This window comes from Festucalex cinctus, chromosome 1 (genome assembly GCF_051991245.1).
Source record: "Festucalex cinctus isolate MCC-2025b chromosome 1, RoL_Fcin_1.0, whole genome shotgun sequence".
NCBI lineage: Eukaryota > Metazoa > Chordata > Actinopteri > Syngnathiformes > Syngnathidae > Festucalex > Festucalex cinctus.
The window spans coordinates 44073101-44089571 of NC_135411.1; the positions used below are offsets into that span (position 1 = coordinate 44073101).

General features: G+C 40.4%; 1 protein-coding gene and 2 long non-coding RNA genes across 3 annotated transcripts in view; 2 read left to right on the plus strand and 1 right to left on the minus strand.

Moving 5' to 3' along the window:
• LOC144030447 (uncharacterized) overlaps nucleotides 1-468 on the plus strand; it is a 33286-nt gene extending 32818 nt beyond the window's left edge. Inside the window, exon 6 of the long non-coding RNA XR_013287262.1 lies at nucleotides 42-468. This is a non-coding gene — a long non-coding RNA (uncharacterized LOC144030447). The remainder of the gene's footprint in view (nucleotides 1-41) is intronic.
• On the minus strand, nucleotides 1-14336 carry LOC144030435 (myosin-7-like). Its single transcript, XM_077536742.1, has 38 exons — nucleotides 14236-14336; nucleotides 13948-14159; nucleotides 12048-12191; nucleotides 11791-11947; nucleotides 11662-11689; nucleotides 11283-11388; nucleotides 11099-11191; nucleotides 10949-11012; nucleotides 10756-10854; nucleotides 10564-10667; nucleotides 10210-10348; nucleotides 9996-10114; nucleotides 9587-9736; nucleotides 9309-9479; nucleotides 8923-9235; nucleotides 8759-8826; nucleotides 8404-8609; nucleotides 8194-8317; nucleotides 7729-7865; nucleotides 7390-7645; nucleotides 7070-7312; nucleotides 6808-6984; nucleotides 6547-6692; nucleotides 6351-6441; nucleotides 5895-6284; nucleotides 5677-5803; nucleotides 5477-5595; nucleotides 5197-5393; nucleotides 4819-5002; nucleotides 4228-4393; nucleotides 4034-4158; nucleotides 3642-3950; nucleotides 3359-3562; nucleotides 2958-3254; nucleotides 1808-1912; nucleotides 1492-1587; nucleotides 665-799; nucleotides 1-103 (listed from the first exon to the last, which is right to left on the minus strand). Exons 2-38 carry the CDS (start codon nucleotides 14146-14148, stop codon nucleotides 83-85), a joined length of 5811 nt encoding a protein of 1936 aa, XP_077392868.1. The 5' UTR covers nucleotides 14149-14159; nucleotides 14236-14336; the 3' UTR covers nucleotides 1-82.
• LOC144030450 (uncharacterized) overlaps nucleotides 2294-16471 on the plus strand; it is a 24073-nt gene continuing 9895 nt past the window's right edge. Inside the window, exons 1-2 of the long non-coding RNA XR_013287264.1 lie at nucleotides 2294-2477; nucleotides 8425-8567. This is a non-coding gene — a long non-coding RNA (uncharacterized LOC144030450). The remainder of the gene's footprint in view (nucleotides 2478-8424; nucleotides 8568-16471) is intronic.

Genomic DNA, 16471 nt, shown 5'->3' on the forward strand with positions numbered 1-16471 from the left:
AATGAGCATATATTTTATTGCACATTTGCTTTATTCTACAGATACTTTGGAGACAGTAAACTACAGATGAGCCCAAAGTTCTTCACTCCTCATCGAGTCCTTTCTGTAATAAAGAAAACACAAAGTGAGATGAATTAGTGGCACATAACTAAACTAACAACACTAAATAATAAAGGATGGTTTAAAAAAAAAAGAAAAAGAAAAATTTGGATAAAATCTGTTCCATTGTCCTTCCTTCCATTTTCAAGTTTGTCCTCATTGGGTCGCTGTTGTGAGCTGGAGACTATCCCATCTGACTTTGAGTGAGAGGCCCGGACTGCTTGCCAATCATTCACACACTCCACTTCACAGCTCTAAACAATTTAGTCTTCAGTTTTGCATTCAGGTTTTTGGAATACAGGTCGGAAGCCAGTGGACCCTCAGGCAGTGGAAATCATGCAAACTCCACACAGGATTGTCTAAGCCAAGAATCGGAACCCCAAACCTAAGAATTAGGTTCGATTTTGGATTTGGAAGTATCATTAGTTTTGTCTGAGATGTTTAAATTAATAATTGCACTCTTCGTCCATTTTATTACATCAAAGACCACTGAAGAGTATGAGTGAATCAATTACAAAGTCCAATACTTGTCAAGATTATTTCGATATGTGGAAGCGTCATTTACCTTGGCGCCAACATCACGGCTTTTAGCACGCAGCTTGTTGACCTGAGATTCAGCAATGTCAGCTCTCTCTTCAGCTTCATCTAGCTCGTGCTGCAATTTACGGAACTTGCTCATATGAGTATTGGCCTGTTCCTCCTACGGGAATCCATACAGAAAAACATACAACACAAATTTATATACAATATATGATAAATGAATTTCAACTTAATGAGTGTGCAGTTTGTGGTTTTGTAGTTGAATACAACAAAACAAAGTCCAAACTAGGGTAAATTGAAGTGAAATAAGGATGTATTTGTTTACACCTGTGACGCTAACTTGTTCCAGCTACTTGGCCATACAAATGCATACCGGTACACAAAGGCACATTGGCGACTGGGGAGGGCACAAAATAAATAAGAAATATATTGCTCATAAAATATATAGTATTTATATGGACTATTTTTTCCCCATTTTTTATAACACCTTGTGATTTTTACCATTCAGCTCGTTGTTAGAGAAGATCAAAATATATTCACCTATAAAGATTATAGTGCATTTTAGATTAATCCTAAAATTTCATTCGGGAGCACAATATCCCTAACTTGTAAGTAAGCTAATTTTGTAAGTAATATGTAACGTGTTGATAGTCATAAGAAGCAGAACTATATGTAGTATGTAAGAATCTGAATTGGAATGACTTTTTATAGTATTAGCTACATTATTGTACTACAGCTATGTTTTAGTCAATCTAAATATTAAATAAGGTTAGTGAAACGTATAGAAAATATTCCCTAATTTAAGAGTGAATGAATGCAGGCTAACTTGCCCACACTCTGAAAACGACTTACAGCCTCCTCAGCAGCTCTCTTGTATGCTTTGACTTTCAGTTGCAGTTTGTCAACTAGATCCTGGAGACGCACAACATTCTTGCGATCTTCCTCAGTCTGTAATTATAAGGACTAGGTAAGACACACAAGTTCAATAGAAATACACTCTCTTCTCAGTAATGTTCTCCACCAACATATGATAAGAAACATTGAAATCTGTGTGCGGCATACCTCAATTATATATTTTAGCATTGACGAAAAGCACAGTGTGTATAAAGAAGCATAAATGCTATTTGTATTTATATTATTTTCTGCTACCTAAAAAGAGAAATCCCACCTGATAGGTGAGTTCCTTGATGCGTCTCTCATACTTGCGGATTCCCTTTATTGCTTCGCTGCTTTTCTTTTGCTCAGACTCCACCTCATTTTCAAGCTCTTTCACCTGGGAAAACAAGCCAAAAAAAACCCTCTTTTTAGGACTTTCACTGGTAACTTTGTAAGTTAGATGAACTTTGTGACCACTTGTGCAACTTGGCTGAACTCTAGTGGTTCAAATAAGACCACAAAGTATCATTAATCCAGCAGATATTCACTCAGTATTGCTGTTATTGATAGTGTTAACCATATTTCCCAAGGTATCCATCCATCCATCCGTCCATCCATCCATCCACTTTCTTGACCGCTTATTCCTCACAAGGGTCGCGGGGGATGCTGGAGCCTATCTCAGCTGGCTCTGGGCAGTAGGCGGGGTACACTCTGGACTGGTTGCCAGCCAATCACAGGGCACACAGAGACGAACAACCATCCACACTCACAAGCACACCTAGGGAGCGCCCAATTAACCTGCCATGCATGTCTTTGGAATGTGGGAGGAGACCGGAGTACCCGGAGAAGACCCACGCAGGCACGGGGAGAACATGCAAACTCCACCCAGGAAGGCCGGAGCCTGGACTCGAACCGAAGTTGTGCTAACCACTCATCCACCCCACTGCATCGCCTTTCCCAAGGTAACAAAGCTTTTATAGTAGATTTAGTTCTTTCGCATTGGCCATATAGGATTATCTAAGTAAAATACGTTGCTTCTTTCATCCAATGGAGAAATCCAACAACCTCCAGATGCCTATAACAGTCAGATGGAAACCAGAGGCCAATTTTGCCCTTGATGCACTATGCTAGGACTGTTAATTACAATTTGAATTGTTTAGTGTCTCATTCAATCTGTGATTTGTAGTCTGTATCTAAATGTTACATTTAGAGAACTACAGGGGAGCACATCAACAAACCTGAAACATTACAGTTGAGAGACGAACACCTGCACCATTTTGGGCACAATTAGGATTATCATCAGCACTGCTACCATTAAATTAGCCTTTGAATTGTATTCCCATAGTGATTAAACTGCATGTTGTTATATTTTTCTTTGACTATGGAGATTTTAGCCCCATGTAAAAAAAAGGTTTGAGATAACTTTCTGCTCTAGCTCTTACCCTGGCCTCGAGCTTCTGCAGCTGCTTCCTCCCTCCCTTCAGAGCGATTTGTTCAGCTTCATCCAGACGGTGCTGCAGGTCTTTGATGGTTTGCTCCATGTTCTTCTTCATCCGCTCCAGGTGAGCACTGGTGTCCTGCTCTTTCTTCAGCTCTTCTGCCATCATGGCAGCATCTGTGATGGCCTTCTTGGCCTTCTCCTCAGCGTTCCTGCATTCCTGGACAGCTTCTTCTACTTCATTCTGAAGTTGGGATGCGTCATTTTCAAGTTTCTTCTTCTGGTTAATCAGACCGGTGTTCTGTATATTGTTTGAGAAATTTGATTTCAGAAAGGAAGTGGGTGATGCTGCAGACGGCCATCTGTTAGTCTTTGTGATTATGATGCAACAATAATGTCACTCACCTGTGAGTGCAGTAGCTGCACCCTCTCGCTAACGTCCAGCAACTCTTGCTCAGCAAGTTTGCGACTTCTTTCAGTTTGTTCAAGAGCAGCCCTCAGTTCTTCCAGCTCAGCCTGAATGAGGTTGTTACGTCTCTCCACTATCGCAATGTTCTCTTTGAGATCATCGTTGGCACGGACAGACTCATCCAGCTGAATTTGGCAATCCTTCATGGGATGGCATCAATCATAATGACATTAGTAATCACTCTTAATATGTTGCAAAAATGTGCTGCTCCTAGATTACCTTCAGATGTGCATGAACAGATTTGAGTTGCTTCTGAGCTTCAGCTGCCTGCCTGTTGGCTTGGCTTAGCTGAATTTCCATTTCATTGAGGTCTCCCTCCATCTTCTTCTTCAAACGGAGGGCTTCGTTCCTGCTTCGACACTCAGCTTCAAGAGAACTCTGCAAAGTTTCGATAGTCCTCTGCATGTTCCTCTTGCACTGCTCCATCTCCTCATCTTTCTCAGCCAGTTTCCGTTCAATGTCAGCTTTGATCTGGTTGAACTCGAGCTGTGCTCTTAGAATCTTACCCTCCTCATGCTCCAAGGAAGCCTGGCAGACACAAGGATTCATTGAAATAAGTTACCATTGAGATGAATACGGTCGTGTGCTATTCACCGCTAAAATTTCCTCACCTCAGCTTCTTCTAGAGCAGATTGGATCTCACTCTTCTCCTGGTCCAATTGCTTTCTTATTTTCTCCAACTCATGAATATTCTTTCCACTCTCACCAAGTTGCTCAGTGAGATCAGAAATCTCCTCTGTAGAACATCAAGCACCATTAGGGTTAAACATGTACTGTGTACACTGTGATGTACACATCAGCATACCCTGTAAGTTTTTGTTTTCTCTTTTCATGGTCTCCAGGTGATCTAGAGCCTCTTCATAGGAGTTCTTCAACTTGAATAGCTCAGTGCTCAGAGCTCTGGCTTCCTTCTGGGAGCCTTCCAGCTCACACTGAGACTCCTCATACTTCTGTTTCCATTCAGACAAGACCTAGCAGAGGGAAAATGGCACAATATGTTGACAGTTGAGACCTGTATCTATATGTATCCGTAGCTTGTATCGGTGCATGGCACTGTTGGCACACAGTATTTAGTGACCCTCGAGTTTTCTGGCTTCACAGCCATTCTACTGTAGTATCTTAAAATAGTGTATTTGTGATGATTTTCCAAAATACTGTTTCCCGGGTTCTGTTTTTTTATGTAAATATCCACACCTCAACAATATTTTCACATTTTATTGGACTGTCAAAGTACATTATGGTTAATTCACTCACATTTGTCCCTTATCAAATCATAACAATCAATGTGGGGAGAATTCAATCTCTGAGTTAATTAACTTGGAACTGCATGTACTCAATGGTTGATGAAATTTTGTGGTCTACAAGTACAAATGTTGCATGCATATGAACACTTCACCTTGTCAAAGTTTCTTTGTTTCTTGTCTAGAGCAGCGGCAGCAGCATTTGACCTCTCCACATCCACCATGAGGTCTTCGATCTCATTCTGCAGTCTGTGTTTAGTCTTCTCTAAAGAGGAACACTTAGCATTCACCGCTTCCACGGCCTCCTCGGCATCCTGTAGGCGCTGAGCCAGCTTCTTCCTTTAGAAACCGTCATTTGAACATTTTAGTGCTCCTATAGTTACATTTTCACAATCAATTCAATATTCAATGAATGGCTGCTCATTTATCCAACAATGTTTTTGTTTGTCTCTAAACAAAAAGCTGATCTGCCAAACAGTAAAGTCCCGGTGAAATTATGTTACATTTTATTCACGGGGGATTATCAAACTTACTTAGCCTCTTCCAGCTCTTCAGTCCTCTGGATGGCATCGGTTTCATACTTAGTTCTCCACTGAGCCACCTCAGAGTTGGCCTTGGACATGCCGCGCTGCAGTTCAGCCTTGGCTTCCTGCTCCTCCTCGTACTGCTCTCTGAGCAGGTCGCAGTCATGGCGAGAAGACTGCACAGCATGGGCTAATGCATTCTTAGCCTATCAGGGAAATGTTAGATTCGAATATGAAAAACTTTACTGCAAATGTTAAGGCGCCTGGCTCAGAGAAGACTTCATCTTACTTTGGTCTCCTCCTCCAGTTGTCGTTTCAGGTCTTCAATTTGTTGAGTGTAGGACATTTTTCCTCTGGTGAGTTGAGACACCAGAGACTCCTTCTCCTCAAGTTGTCTTGAGAGCTCACCTAGAATTTTGGCCTCACTTTATTAATGTCCTGCACATAGCTCTGGTGAACGACCTCACATTTAGGCAACACATTACATACCATTTTCAGTTTGAAGCTTTGCTTTCTGCATGTTGAAGTCATTGATGCTACGTTGGGCTTCTTCAAACTTGGTCTTGTATTCATTCATCTGATCTTCTAAAGTCCTGCATGTCTTCTCAAGAGTTGTCTGCAATCGGAATATTGATATCAATACTCAAATACATCTGTATCAGATTAAAGTGAATCAACATTAAATTAAAGACAAATGCTCAGCTAACTTTTGTTTTGACAACATGTTCCATATTGGAGACGACATCATCCAGTTCCAGCCTGAGCTCGCTCTTCTCCTTCTCCAGTTTCTGCTTGACTCTCTGCAAGTTGTCAATCTGCTCTCCCAGGTCAGCAACACTGTCAGCTTGTTTCTTTCTCAGTGTGGCTGCAGTGGCTTCATGAAGCAGCGTTGCCTCTTCCAGGTCTCTGCGGAGCTTCTGGAACTCGGCCTCCCTCTTCTTGTTCATCTCAATCTGGGCAGATGTTGCTCCACCAGCCTCCTCCAGCCTCTCACTGATCTCCTCCAGCTCCCTGGCCAAGTCTGCTCTCTGCTTCTCCACCTTGGCTCGGGAAGCTCGCTCGGCCTCGAGCTCTTCCTCCAGCTCCTCGATGCGGGCCTGATCAGACACTACTGGTTAATCACTGTTTCGAAAATGTTCATTCGTTTGTTAATCGTTTGTTACCTGGAGCTCTTTTAATTTCTTTTGAAGCTGAATGGCAACTGCCTGCTCATCCTCTATTCTATTTGTCAGCTGGTTGACTTCAAAGTCCTTCCTGCAATTAAATGTTATTGGAATATTTATCATTATAATCAATATTTTTGTTAACTTTGCTTGGTTTTTTTTTCCTTGGCCAAATAATAGCTGTTATAGTATTTACTTTTTTAGCTGCTCTTCCAGTTGTTGCTTGTCATTCTCTAGATCCATTAGGCTCTCCTGCGTCAACTTTAAGTCTCCCTCCAGCTTTCTCTTCGCTCTCTCAAGATCCATTCGAATCTTCTTCTCTTGTTCAAGGGATCCTTCAAGCTATTTAAAAAAAATAAAAAAAAAATTAAAAAAACATTCAAAAGTTTTAGCTCCAAGCTGCCTAAAGAAGTAACATATAACATACTTATCAAATAAATAGTACTGAAACACATACATCATCCACTTGCTGCTCTAGTTTGGACTTGGCCTTGGTCAGAGTGTTGACTTTGTCTTCTTCACTCTGAAGGTCATCGAGTGTTTGCTGATGAGCTTCTTGTAAAGCTTTCTTCTCTTTGGTCAACTTGGCAATGACTTCATCCAAAGCTGCCATTTCTTCGACCAGGTTCTTTACCTGGAAGTTATTGTGACAATTCATAGTATCACGAAATTCATGAACATTCTTGTATGACACAACAATTATTAAGCATTTGTCTTACCTTGTTCTCAGTGGCATGCTTCTCTTTCTCCACTTTAGCCAACGTTAACTCTAAGTCATCAATGTCCTTCTTCAGCTCAGAACACTCATCCTCTAACTTCCTCTTCTTTGCTGTTAATTCAGCATTCATCTCCTCCTCATCCTCCAGTCTTTCTGATAACTCTTTGGCTTTTGCTTCCATCTGGATTTTGTGTTTAATCAACCCCTCACATCTTTCTTCAGCATCAGCAAGATTATCTTGCTCCTAATTAGCAAACACAATGCTAATGCTACATGTTTATCTATGTACTGTAAGTGTTAAAAAGTGAATATTAAACTTACAGCCTGAACTTGGAGCTGCAGGTCATTTTTTTCTTGGAGAAGAGACACCATTTTTTCCTCCAGTTCCTTCCTCCGAGTTTCAGACTTTGCATAAGCTTCTTTCAACTTCAGGAATTCTTCCTTCATATTGGCCATTTCTTTTTCTGCCTCAGCGGATCTCAAAAGAGGTTTGATCTTGAAGAATAGCTTCATCCAAGGCCAATTTTTGACCCCCATAAAGGCACGAATGTTCCACTGGATTACCAATAATGAATCCCTATCAAAGATCATCGATTTTTAACTGTTTCTTCAAAAGTATGCAAAATCATTAGCACAATTATAGCCAGTGTCTCCACTAACCTCCTCTCAACAATCTTCTGAAATTCCACTCTTGCCAGCAGACCTCTTGATCTAGATTGGATTCCGGTGATGATGAGAGACAAACGATCATCCCTCATCTCCTCGAGTTGCCCAAGGAGACCAGCCTTGAAGAACACCTTTTGAAAAACGTACATCAATGTTATCTACTAGCTTTTTGGACCCGCTTGTAAACCAATTTTTTTTTCCCAAAAAGATATGCTTGGTGTATTAACTTACCCTTATTATTACTAAAGTTAAGTGATAATCAGAATGATGTTCATTTTTATGAAATTGTTTTTTTTTGTTTTTTTTAATGAAATCTTAATCAAATGAAGATCATACAACCGCACACATTCTATGTTAATAAAATATTACGTTAAGGAGTTACGTTAGTTTTTACCTATTTGGACATAAATTCAAAAATATATAGCACTTTTTGTTTAGAGGAGTCCCTTTAAATCTTGCCTTTGTGTGTCCAAACTTGTATTGATTGTGGTCAATATCCAAAGACCCAAGAAGTTTTTCTGCACCCTTCTTACTGTCGATGAACTGACCCTCAGGGATAGCAGCAGGATTCAGGATGCGATATCTGAAAACGGATGGATCAAATTTTTAAAAGTACAAATTCTAATGAATGTTGTTGTTGTGGAAAAAATAATTATTTAGATGTTGTACCTCTGTTTGAAATCTCCATAGAGGATCCTATTTGGGAAGCCCTTCCTGCAGATTCGGATGCCTTCCAGCACACCGTTGCAGCGCAACTGGTGCATCACCAGAGGGTTCTCCATAGCTCCAGGAGTCTTGGTCTCATTGGGGATGATGCAGCGCACGAAGTGGGGGTGAGTTGACCTCAAGTTGGTCATCAGCTTGTTCAGATTCTCCTGTGAAGGTAGTGATACTAAGTGTAAAATAAATCTAGGTGATAACTGTAACTTCTTCTTTTTTTTTTCTTTTTTTTTTTAAAAAAAAAAGAAGAAAAAAACGCTAAAAATCAAGTTTCCACATGACGTGAAATTGTGCCTGTACTAACCCTATGCAAGGCTGACACAGTCTGGAAAGATGAACCCTTCTTCTTGCCTCCTTTCCCCTTTCCACCATCTGTTAGTTAACAAGTGTCAGATGTAAGTATAATTAATTTATAGCAACACAAGCAGTGTGAAATGGATATACACACTGCATTTGGTTCATTCTTACCAGGTGAATCTGCTCCAGCATAATTTGCAAAGAGTAAAGCCAATAATTTGAGATTAGACTTCTGGTAAAGAACAACAACAGTCTCATTTAGAGGATCCTTGTTCTTCACCAGCCAGTTGTTGATATTATAATCAACAGTTCCAGCATAGTGCATCAGGGCAAAGTGGGCTTCTGGTTTCCCTTTGACTATTCTGGGCTTCTGGAAGTTGCTGGATTTTCCTAGATGGTTGTCGTAGAGCTTAGCTTTAAAGGTCGCATCACTGGCTTTGGGGAACATGCACTCCTCTTCAAGGATGGACATGATGCCCATGGGCTGGGGAGTAGCAAAGATTAGAAGTAATGAAACCTTCTTTGGGCAAGCAAAGTGTTGTTATAACCAGTCTCACCTTTTCAATCAAGTCAATACAGGCCTGCAAGTCCATACCAAAATCGATGAAAGTCCATTCAATGCCTTCCTTCTTGTATTCTTCTTGCTCCAGCACAAACATGTGATGGTTGAAAAACTGTTGCAGTTTTTCATTGGTGAAGTTGATGCACAACTGTTCAAAGGTGTTGAACTGAAATGGAAAATGGATAAACATTTATTTCTTCACCCAAATCTTATGTGCATAAAACAAACAAACTAAAACTAATCTTGGTATAAGCAACACTTGACAAAACCTACCTCAAAGATCTCAAATCCAGCAATATCTAAAACGCCAATGAAGTACTGGCGAGGTTGCTTGGTATCCAGAGATTGGTTAATACGGACCACCATCCACAGGAACATCTTCTCATACACTGACTTGGCCAGTGCACCGACCGCATAATAAACCTAGCAAGGAAACAAGAAATGAATCCATTTATGATGTGTGATGTTAGCGAGTGGGCTATATACATTGTACGGTACTAATAGCACTGCTTTGCAGCAAATAATATAATGAAAAAACTGTAGTGTTCTGTCCTAATGCTACCTACATCTTGATTTTATTTCACTGGGCTACAAAATAGACATACTGGTACGTGGTACGTGTAAAACAAGGATTATCATGTGTTGCAAAATCAATAACATTCATAACCCTGTTGGCATTTACCTGCTGAACATTTTGTCCTTTCGTGACCCATTCATTTCCCACTTTAACTCTTGGATGACAGAGACCTTTGATGAGGTCAGCAGAGTTCATGCCCATCAAGTAAGCAACTTTGTCAGCATCTGAAAAAATTGGAGTATGTAAGAAAAATCATAATAAGTTTTATTTTTTTAGTTATTTATTTATTTATCTTCTGGAAATCCAGAGAACATTTTACCTTCGGTGCCATCAGCCTCTGCCTGCTCCTCACGCTGCTTGTTCTTGAACTTCATGTTACCATAGTGCATGATGGCACCCGTCAGTTTGTAAATGCCATTCTTCTCCTCTTGAGTGAAGCCCAACACATCGAAGGCATCCTGAGTTCAATGTGCAGACGACATTGTTTAACTGACATCAACATTTGTGTGATGATAAAAGTATTTTTTTTAACACTGTTGTAATAGCATAAAGCTGCAAAAGCATTGTAAGTGATTTTAAAATGACTACACAATGAACTCGACTACCATGACTTGTTAGTGTGACTTTTGCGGCATGTCTCATTTGTAACAAGCAGGATATTCAATTTCCTCACATCAGTGGCCATAAGCTCCTCAGCATCATTGATGGAGGCAACAGTTGTTTCTCCTTGCGAGATGAATGCGTAATCATAGGGGTTGTTGGTGATGAGAAGCATCTCTAAAAGAGTAGAACAAAAAAGTTGCTTATTGTATCATACACAGCGAAACAAGCATCGGTGATCTGAATGTCAGCTGTTTTGATTTACCTAACAGCTCGGGTTTTTTCTGCGAGAGAATCTGGTAGAAGATGTGGTAGTCTCTTTCAGCCTTAAGCTGAAAGGTGACACGGGACTTCTCCAACAGATCTGTTGACGTACATTACAAATAATGGTGGGAAAATAAATCATGTTGATGCCCGGCTGCCTCCGTAATCATATAGATGTATGAAATGGTACTGACATGTCTCGATATCAGCCGATGCAAGCTTTCCACTGGCAGCAAAGTGAATTCGGATGAATTTGCCCTGGTTTAAAAAAAAAAAAAAAAGTGCTTGACTACAATACATACAACACTAATAATAATAATAATAAGAAACAGTGTGGAACTTACAAATCTGGAAGAATTGTCATTTCTAATGGTCTTGGCATTTCCAAAGGCCTCTAAAGCTGGGTTAGCCTGGATGATTTGATCCTCCAAGGTACCCTTGAAAGCGCAACAATTTTACCAAATACAACACTTAACAACAAGCGGGGGGGACTTGTAATTTATAATTTATCGAAATCATGATCGACACCTTCTTCTCAGAGCCCGTGTCTTTCTTTCCACTGCCAGCCGCAATGCTGGCAAAATACTGGATGACTCTCTTGGTGTTGACAGTTTTCCCAGCACCAGATTCTCCACTGTGGAAACAAATTGATTCGCTTGGATGCAGAAACTGAAAAGCAGCTCAGTTTTTCATTGATTGACATTAGTGTGCTAAATGTAGGTAGATGAATGTGTAATGACACCAACATTTAATTGACAGTGTTGGCTTGAATTCTGTCTTCCAACTGATTAAATTATAATATTAGTAAGGATGGCATTAACATGCACAACACTAGGTTACATTCCAGCATCATTCTGCTGCTCAAACATTGACACAAAAAAAAAAAAGGGACAAAGATCTGACTCACGTGATGAGAATTGACTGATTTTCTCTGTCTGGAAAGGAAGAAGAGGGACTTGAAAATTGTATACATAACCTCCAGAAATTGTATCCATTATTTTAATGTGAACAAACAAGTCTTTAAAGCTGTAATTACCAGTTAGCATGTACTGGTAGGCATTGTCAGAGATGGAGAAGATGTGAGGAGGAGCTTCACTCCTCTTCTTTCCCCTGTAGGCAATCACCACCTCTTGGTTGTAGACTGGCAGCCACTTGTAGGGGTTGACAGTCACACAGAACAGCCCAGAGTAGGTCTGGCAAAGACAGAGAAAAGCAAGAAGATGCTCTGGCATAACTGACACTCTGCTTCCAGTAATTGTAAGCCGACATCATTTCACAAAGATCTTAACTCACATAGATCATCCATGCTGCATAACGCTCTTTGAGGTTAAACAGCACAGCGGGCTCGTGGAGGAACGTGAACATGGCCATGTCTTCAATTTTATCAAACTTTGGCGGGTTCTGAGGGTGCACGTCACAATCCTTCACTGTCACAGTCTGAAGACAAAGACAATACAGTTTTTAGCATCATGCAAGGGCCATCGTTGTACTGTACTTCTGGCTCATATCATAGCAACAATTTGCACACATTGATTGGCAACTTGATTTTTTTTTTCATTGTGTGTACAATTCAATATGCATCAACATCATGAAGGTGAGCCACTCCTTGGTTCTAATCAATTGGACTACAATTTCAATAATTTTCAAGAAACTTTTTATTTAAAGTGAAGACTATGTTGAAGTAGACCCATTAGACATTAGTGGTGCTGCAGTCATCAAAAGCTTGTGTATATATAGGCCTATACTGTATACAGGGATTCAATGGGTCATTAAAAAGCATTATGTCATGAAATAGATTTTGCGAAAATTAAAATGAAATGAAAAGGTCTTAAATGGCATTTAACATTCTTAAAATCATTGTCCACGAGCATTAATTGGATGTATATTTTAAAGACTGGGGACAAGTTGTACCGGTAATTTACAATGAACAAAATGAGCAGGAATCCAAGTTCCTTCATTTTCCAATTAATTTGCTCTTAATTTGAATAGAAAAACGTACCATTCATGTCACCAACGTCAAATGTGAAACCTTAATGCCACTTAGTCGCAGAAAAAAAAAACTCAAAACACATCTGACTCAGTGTTGCCCCTTTTAAGTGTATAGTCTGTCTTTATTAAACTTCAAATTATTTTTATAAGGGCAGCGCGGTGGTTAGCACGTTCGCCTCCTAGTGCTAAGGATGCAAATCAAGTCTGGGCTTCGGCCCTCCTGGGTGAAGTTTGCATGTTGGGTCTTCTCCGGGTACTCCGGTCTCCTCACACATTCTAAGCACATGCATGGCAGGTTCCTGGCAACCAGTTCAGGGTGTACCCCGCCTACTGCTCTAAGCCAGCTGGGATAGGCTCCAGCACCCACACGACCCTTGTGAGGAGCAAGCGGTTCAGATGATGGATGGATGGATGGATGGATGGATGGATGGATTATTTGTACGCATATCACTTTGGTAAGTGAGCGTTGTGCAGCTTCTCTAGGCTGTAATATTGACGATACAGTTTTTTGTGGAATGCACCGATTTAGCTTGAGCGGTTGAGGAAATGGATAGATGGACAATATAATCTCAATGTGGATGAACTCCTCCTGGGTGCCTTTCCTCACAGGGTTCTTCTGTGCCCCGCCATGTTGTGGTTTGCGTGTGTGTCCGTGGGTCCGATCATGAGGACATGGGAGGGAGGGATGGCTTTTTCCTTTTATTGTATTATGGATGTTTTATTTGTTCAGCACTTTGAGTTGCATTTGAATGTATGAAAGGTGCGATATAAATAAAGTTTGATTTGATTTGATATTACTGCATCAATGAATTGAGTTACAACCATACTTGTACAGTATTAGGTAAAACTTTTATGTTAACTAACAAAACTATGAAAAACTTGAGGGAAAAAAATATTGTACATTTGACATAAAATAAGCAATTAATTGGCTGTTTATCATGAGTTAACTGTGGAAATTGTGATTAATTCTGATTTAAAAAATTTAATACACGGATAGCCATAATGTATATTATGCGTGTAAGTATATGTTTGTGTGTGTGTACATAGTAACTTATACATACAATACATATGTAAATACTATGTACTGTATGTGTAGCATGGATTTGGACATTGTTTTGGCTGCTTGTGTTTTCTTGCTCAGTTTGTCACTAAATAGGTTGCTTTCCACACTTGTGGTTAGGAAGCATCCTGCCAAATCACTGACCTTCCCTTTTGCAGTTTGAGCGGTGACTTTGTCCCCCTCGCGGCTGGTGACGGAAGCCTTGATAAACTCCTCATCAGTGTCAGGAACAAAGCATTCTTTCTTCATGTCAAATGGACGAGTCTGAGCCTCCAGACGCTCCTTGTCTGATTTCCTCAGGTAGGGGGCCGCTGCCCCAAACTCTTTCATGGCGGCGTCGCCCATTGTTAAGCTTGCTTAGTACAAAAAGAAAACAAAAGTTCAGCATGTGTTCACTTCGTGTTTATAAAAAATGTGAAGATTCATTCTTACCTTACAAATCCCTACAGAGAAGACTGAGGTGTTATGGCCCTGTGTGGAGAAATATAACATGGAAAGAGACTTATAGTGGACATGATGACAGTGCAATAGTGAAGTCAATGTCCACATATCTTACCTTGTGATAGAATGGTGACCTATTGGGGCTGTCACAATCACTTCCCTTTATAAAGGAAGCCCCTCCGCCATATATGGAGGATGCTTGTTAGACCCAAGAATGCTATTGTGTCTGAATTGGGTTGGTCGGTTTGGGGGTTAGTGAGGGTGGGGGTTACTGAACACCAGAGAGCAATACAGAAATCAGCGGGTCAGAGTCTTATCAGTAATGGGGTCTCCTGACGAGGCCATATTAGGTGCTCATTGCAGTGTGGTGATTAATCATAGGTATCCTTAAGCAGCCAGGGAAACACGACTCGATCCGTAAATAGACACGGGGAGGAATTCTTTTGTCATCATCCCAACGTGCAACTGCTGCTGGGGAACAATTGATGTTGGGTAGAAGACAAGCATCCTCAAGACTATGTAGTGCGACTACATTGTGTTGTTTTTTTGTTTTTTTGTTTTCGCTTTTAAATTTTTAATCTGGAAATATTGTAGTAAATGTATGTGTGTAATCAAATGTACATTTGCATCCTTTCATACCTACAACGTTAGCCACAGAAAGTAGCTAGGTAGATTTGCAAAAAGTGTTATGCTATGAAGGGGTCTCAGTTACTCAGGGGGCTTAAGTGGTGTCTGTAACATATTGTGGTGAGTTATCTTAGGAGGGCCACTGCTACAATATAAACAGCATGAGATGGTGAGTGGGGAGGTCTAAATAAAGAACGTTGCTTTGTGAGATTATCCAGGCGACAAGTGTGAGGCAACACAGACAAAAGTTCAGCAGGAGACATGCCTGAGATTCACTGAAAGGCCGTATTGATGACAAATAACAGTGGGCTGTGCCAGTATGACAGACTCCAATGTAATGCCAAGGTCACAACGGAGTAGCCACCGAACATTAAAAAGCTGCTCCCTGTTGACGTGGTGGCATTGTGTCTTTGAGGACAAAGATAACTGTGTGAAATGCCTTCTTAAAACCGTGCACTGACTGAGGAGAACAGCCACAGAGGCGTTGCCCGCATCAAGGATCAACAGCAGCACATGTTGGCCACACACACTGCCTGTTTCACATAAATACAAGGAGATTGACAGGTATATGCCATTCCTGCTGACATTTTTGTGCTCCGGTTCACATGTCACTCACTTGAGCAAGAGGCTAAACTAGAGCACCTCTCCTTGAATCATTGATTTTCTCTCTGGTGTCTTTGTTCTATACTCTAACAATGAGAACCACATGTGTGGTCTTGGTTCATTTTCACTGAACCGAAAATGGCTGCTGTTTTTTTAAACCTGAAAATGCAAACATTTGACAACTGGTCTCTGGGGTCGTTCTAGGCTGAAAATGGTAAATAACCGTTGTTTGGGCTTCGGCTTTCGGTTTAGTTGCCAATTGGTGATCATAAATGTGAATGTCTGTCTCTGTATGTACTCTGTGATTGAGTAGCGACCAGTCCAGGGTGCATGCTGCCTTACGCCCAAAGACAGCTGCGATAGACTAAACCTCCCTTTCAACCAGGAACAGACAGTAATAGAAATTGGAGGTATGTCATTCCTGTGTAACATACACTCGAAGTGAACGAAAATGACTCATAAAGATGAAACATGACCTTTTTTTTTTTTTTTTTTTTTTTTTTTTTTTTTTTTTTTACAATTTGTCTCACCATCTTAATTAAATGTGCCTGCATACTGGGATGTGTCTTCTAACAGGAATTGGACAGACAGTCCTAAGAATCAGTGATCACAGTCCCTTCAGAGGTTAAGAGATAAAAAGAAGGTCAACAACTGCTAACAAGTGCTGAGATTATTTCCATTCGGATAAGTGAGCGGCCCCCTTACTGACAGCCGACGTCAGGTTGCCAAATGGAAGCGAGAAATTCTTTGCAGCTGCTAAAGGCCAAAAAGAGTAACATTATAAGAAATAATGTGTGCTTTTGTTTATTTGCTTTGACACAAATAAGACAAAATAAATCTGTACATTTTGTTGTTTATTTTACCAGAATAATATGTAATATTAGAAGCATAATCACAATCATCCTTTACCATCAAAAGCCGTATGACAGTGTCATTGCTTTTATATCCTGACAAACAGTAATGGTGTATCATTTGGAGGTTGAAGTGTTAAGACTGT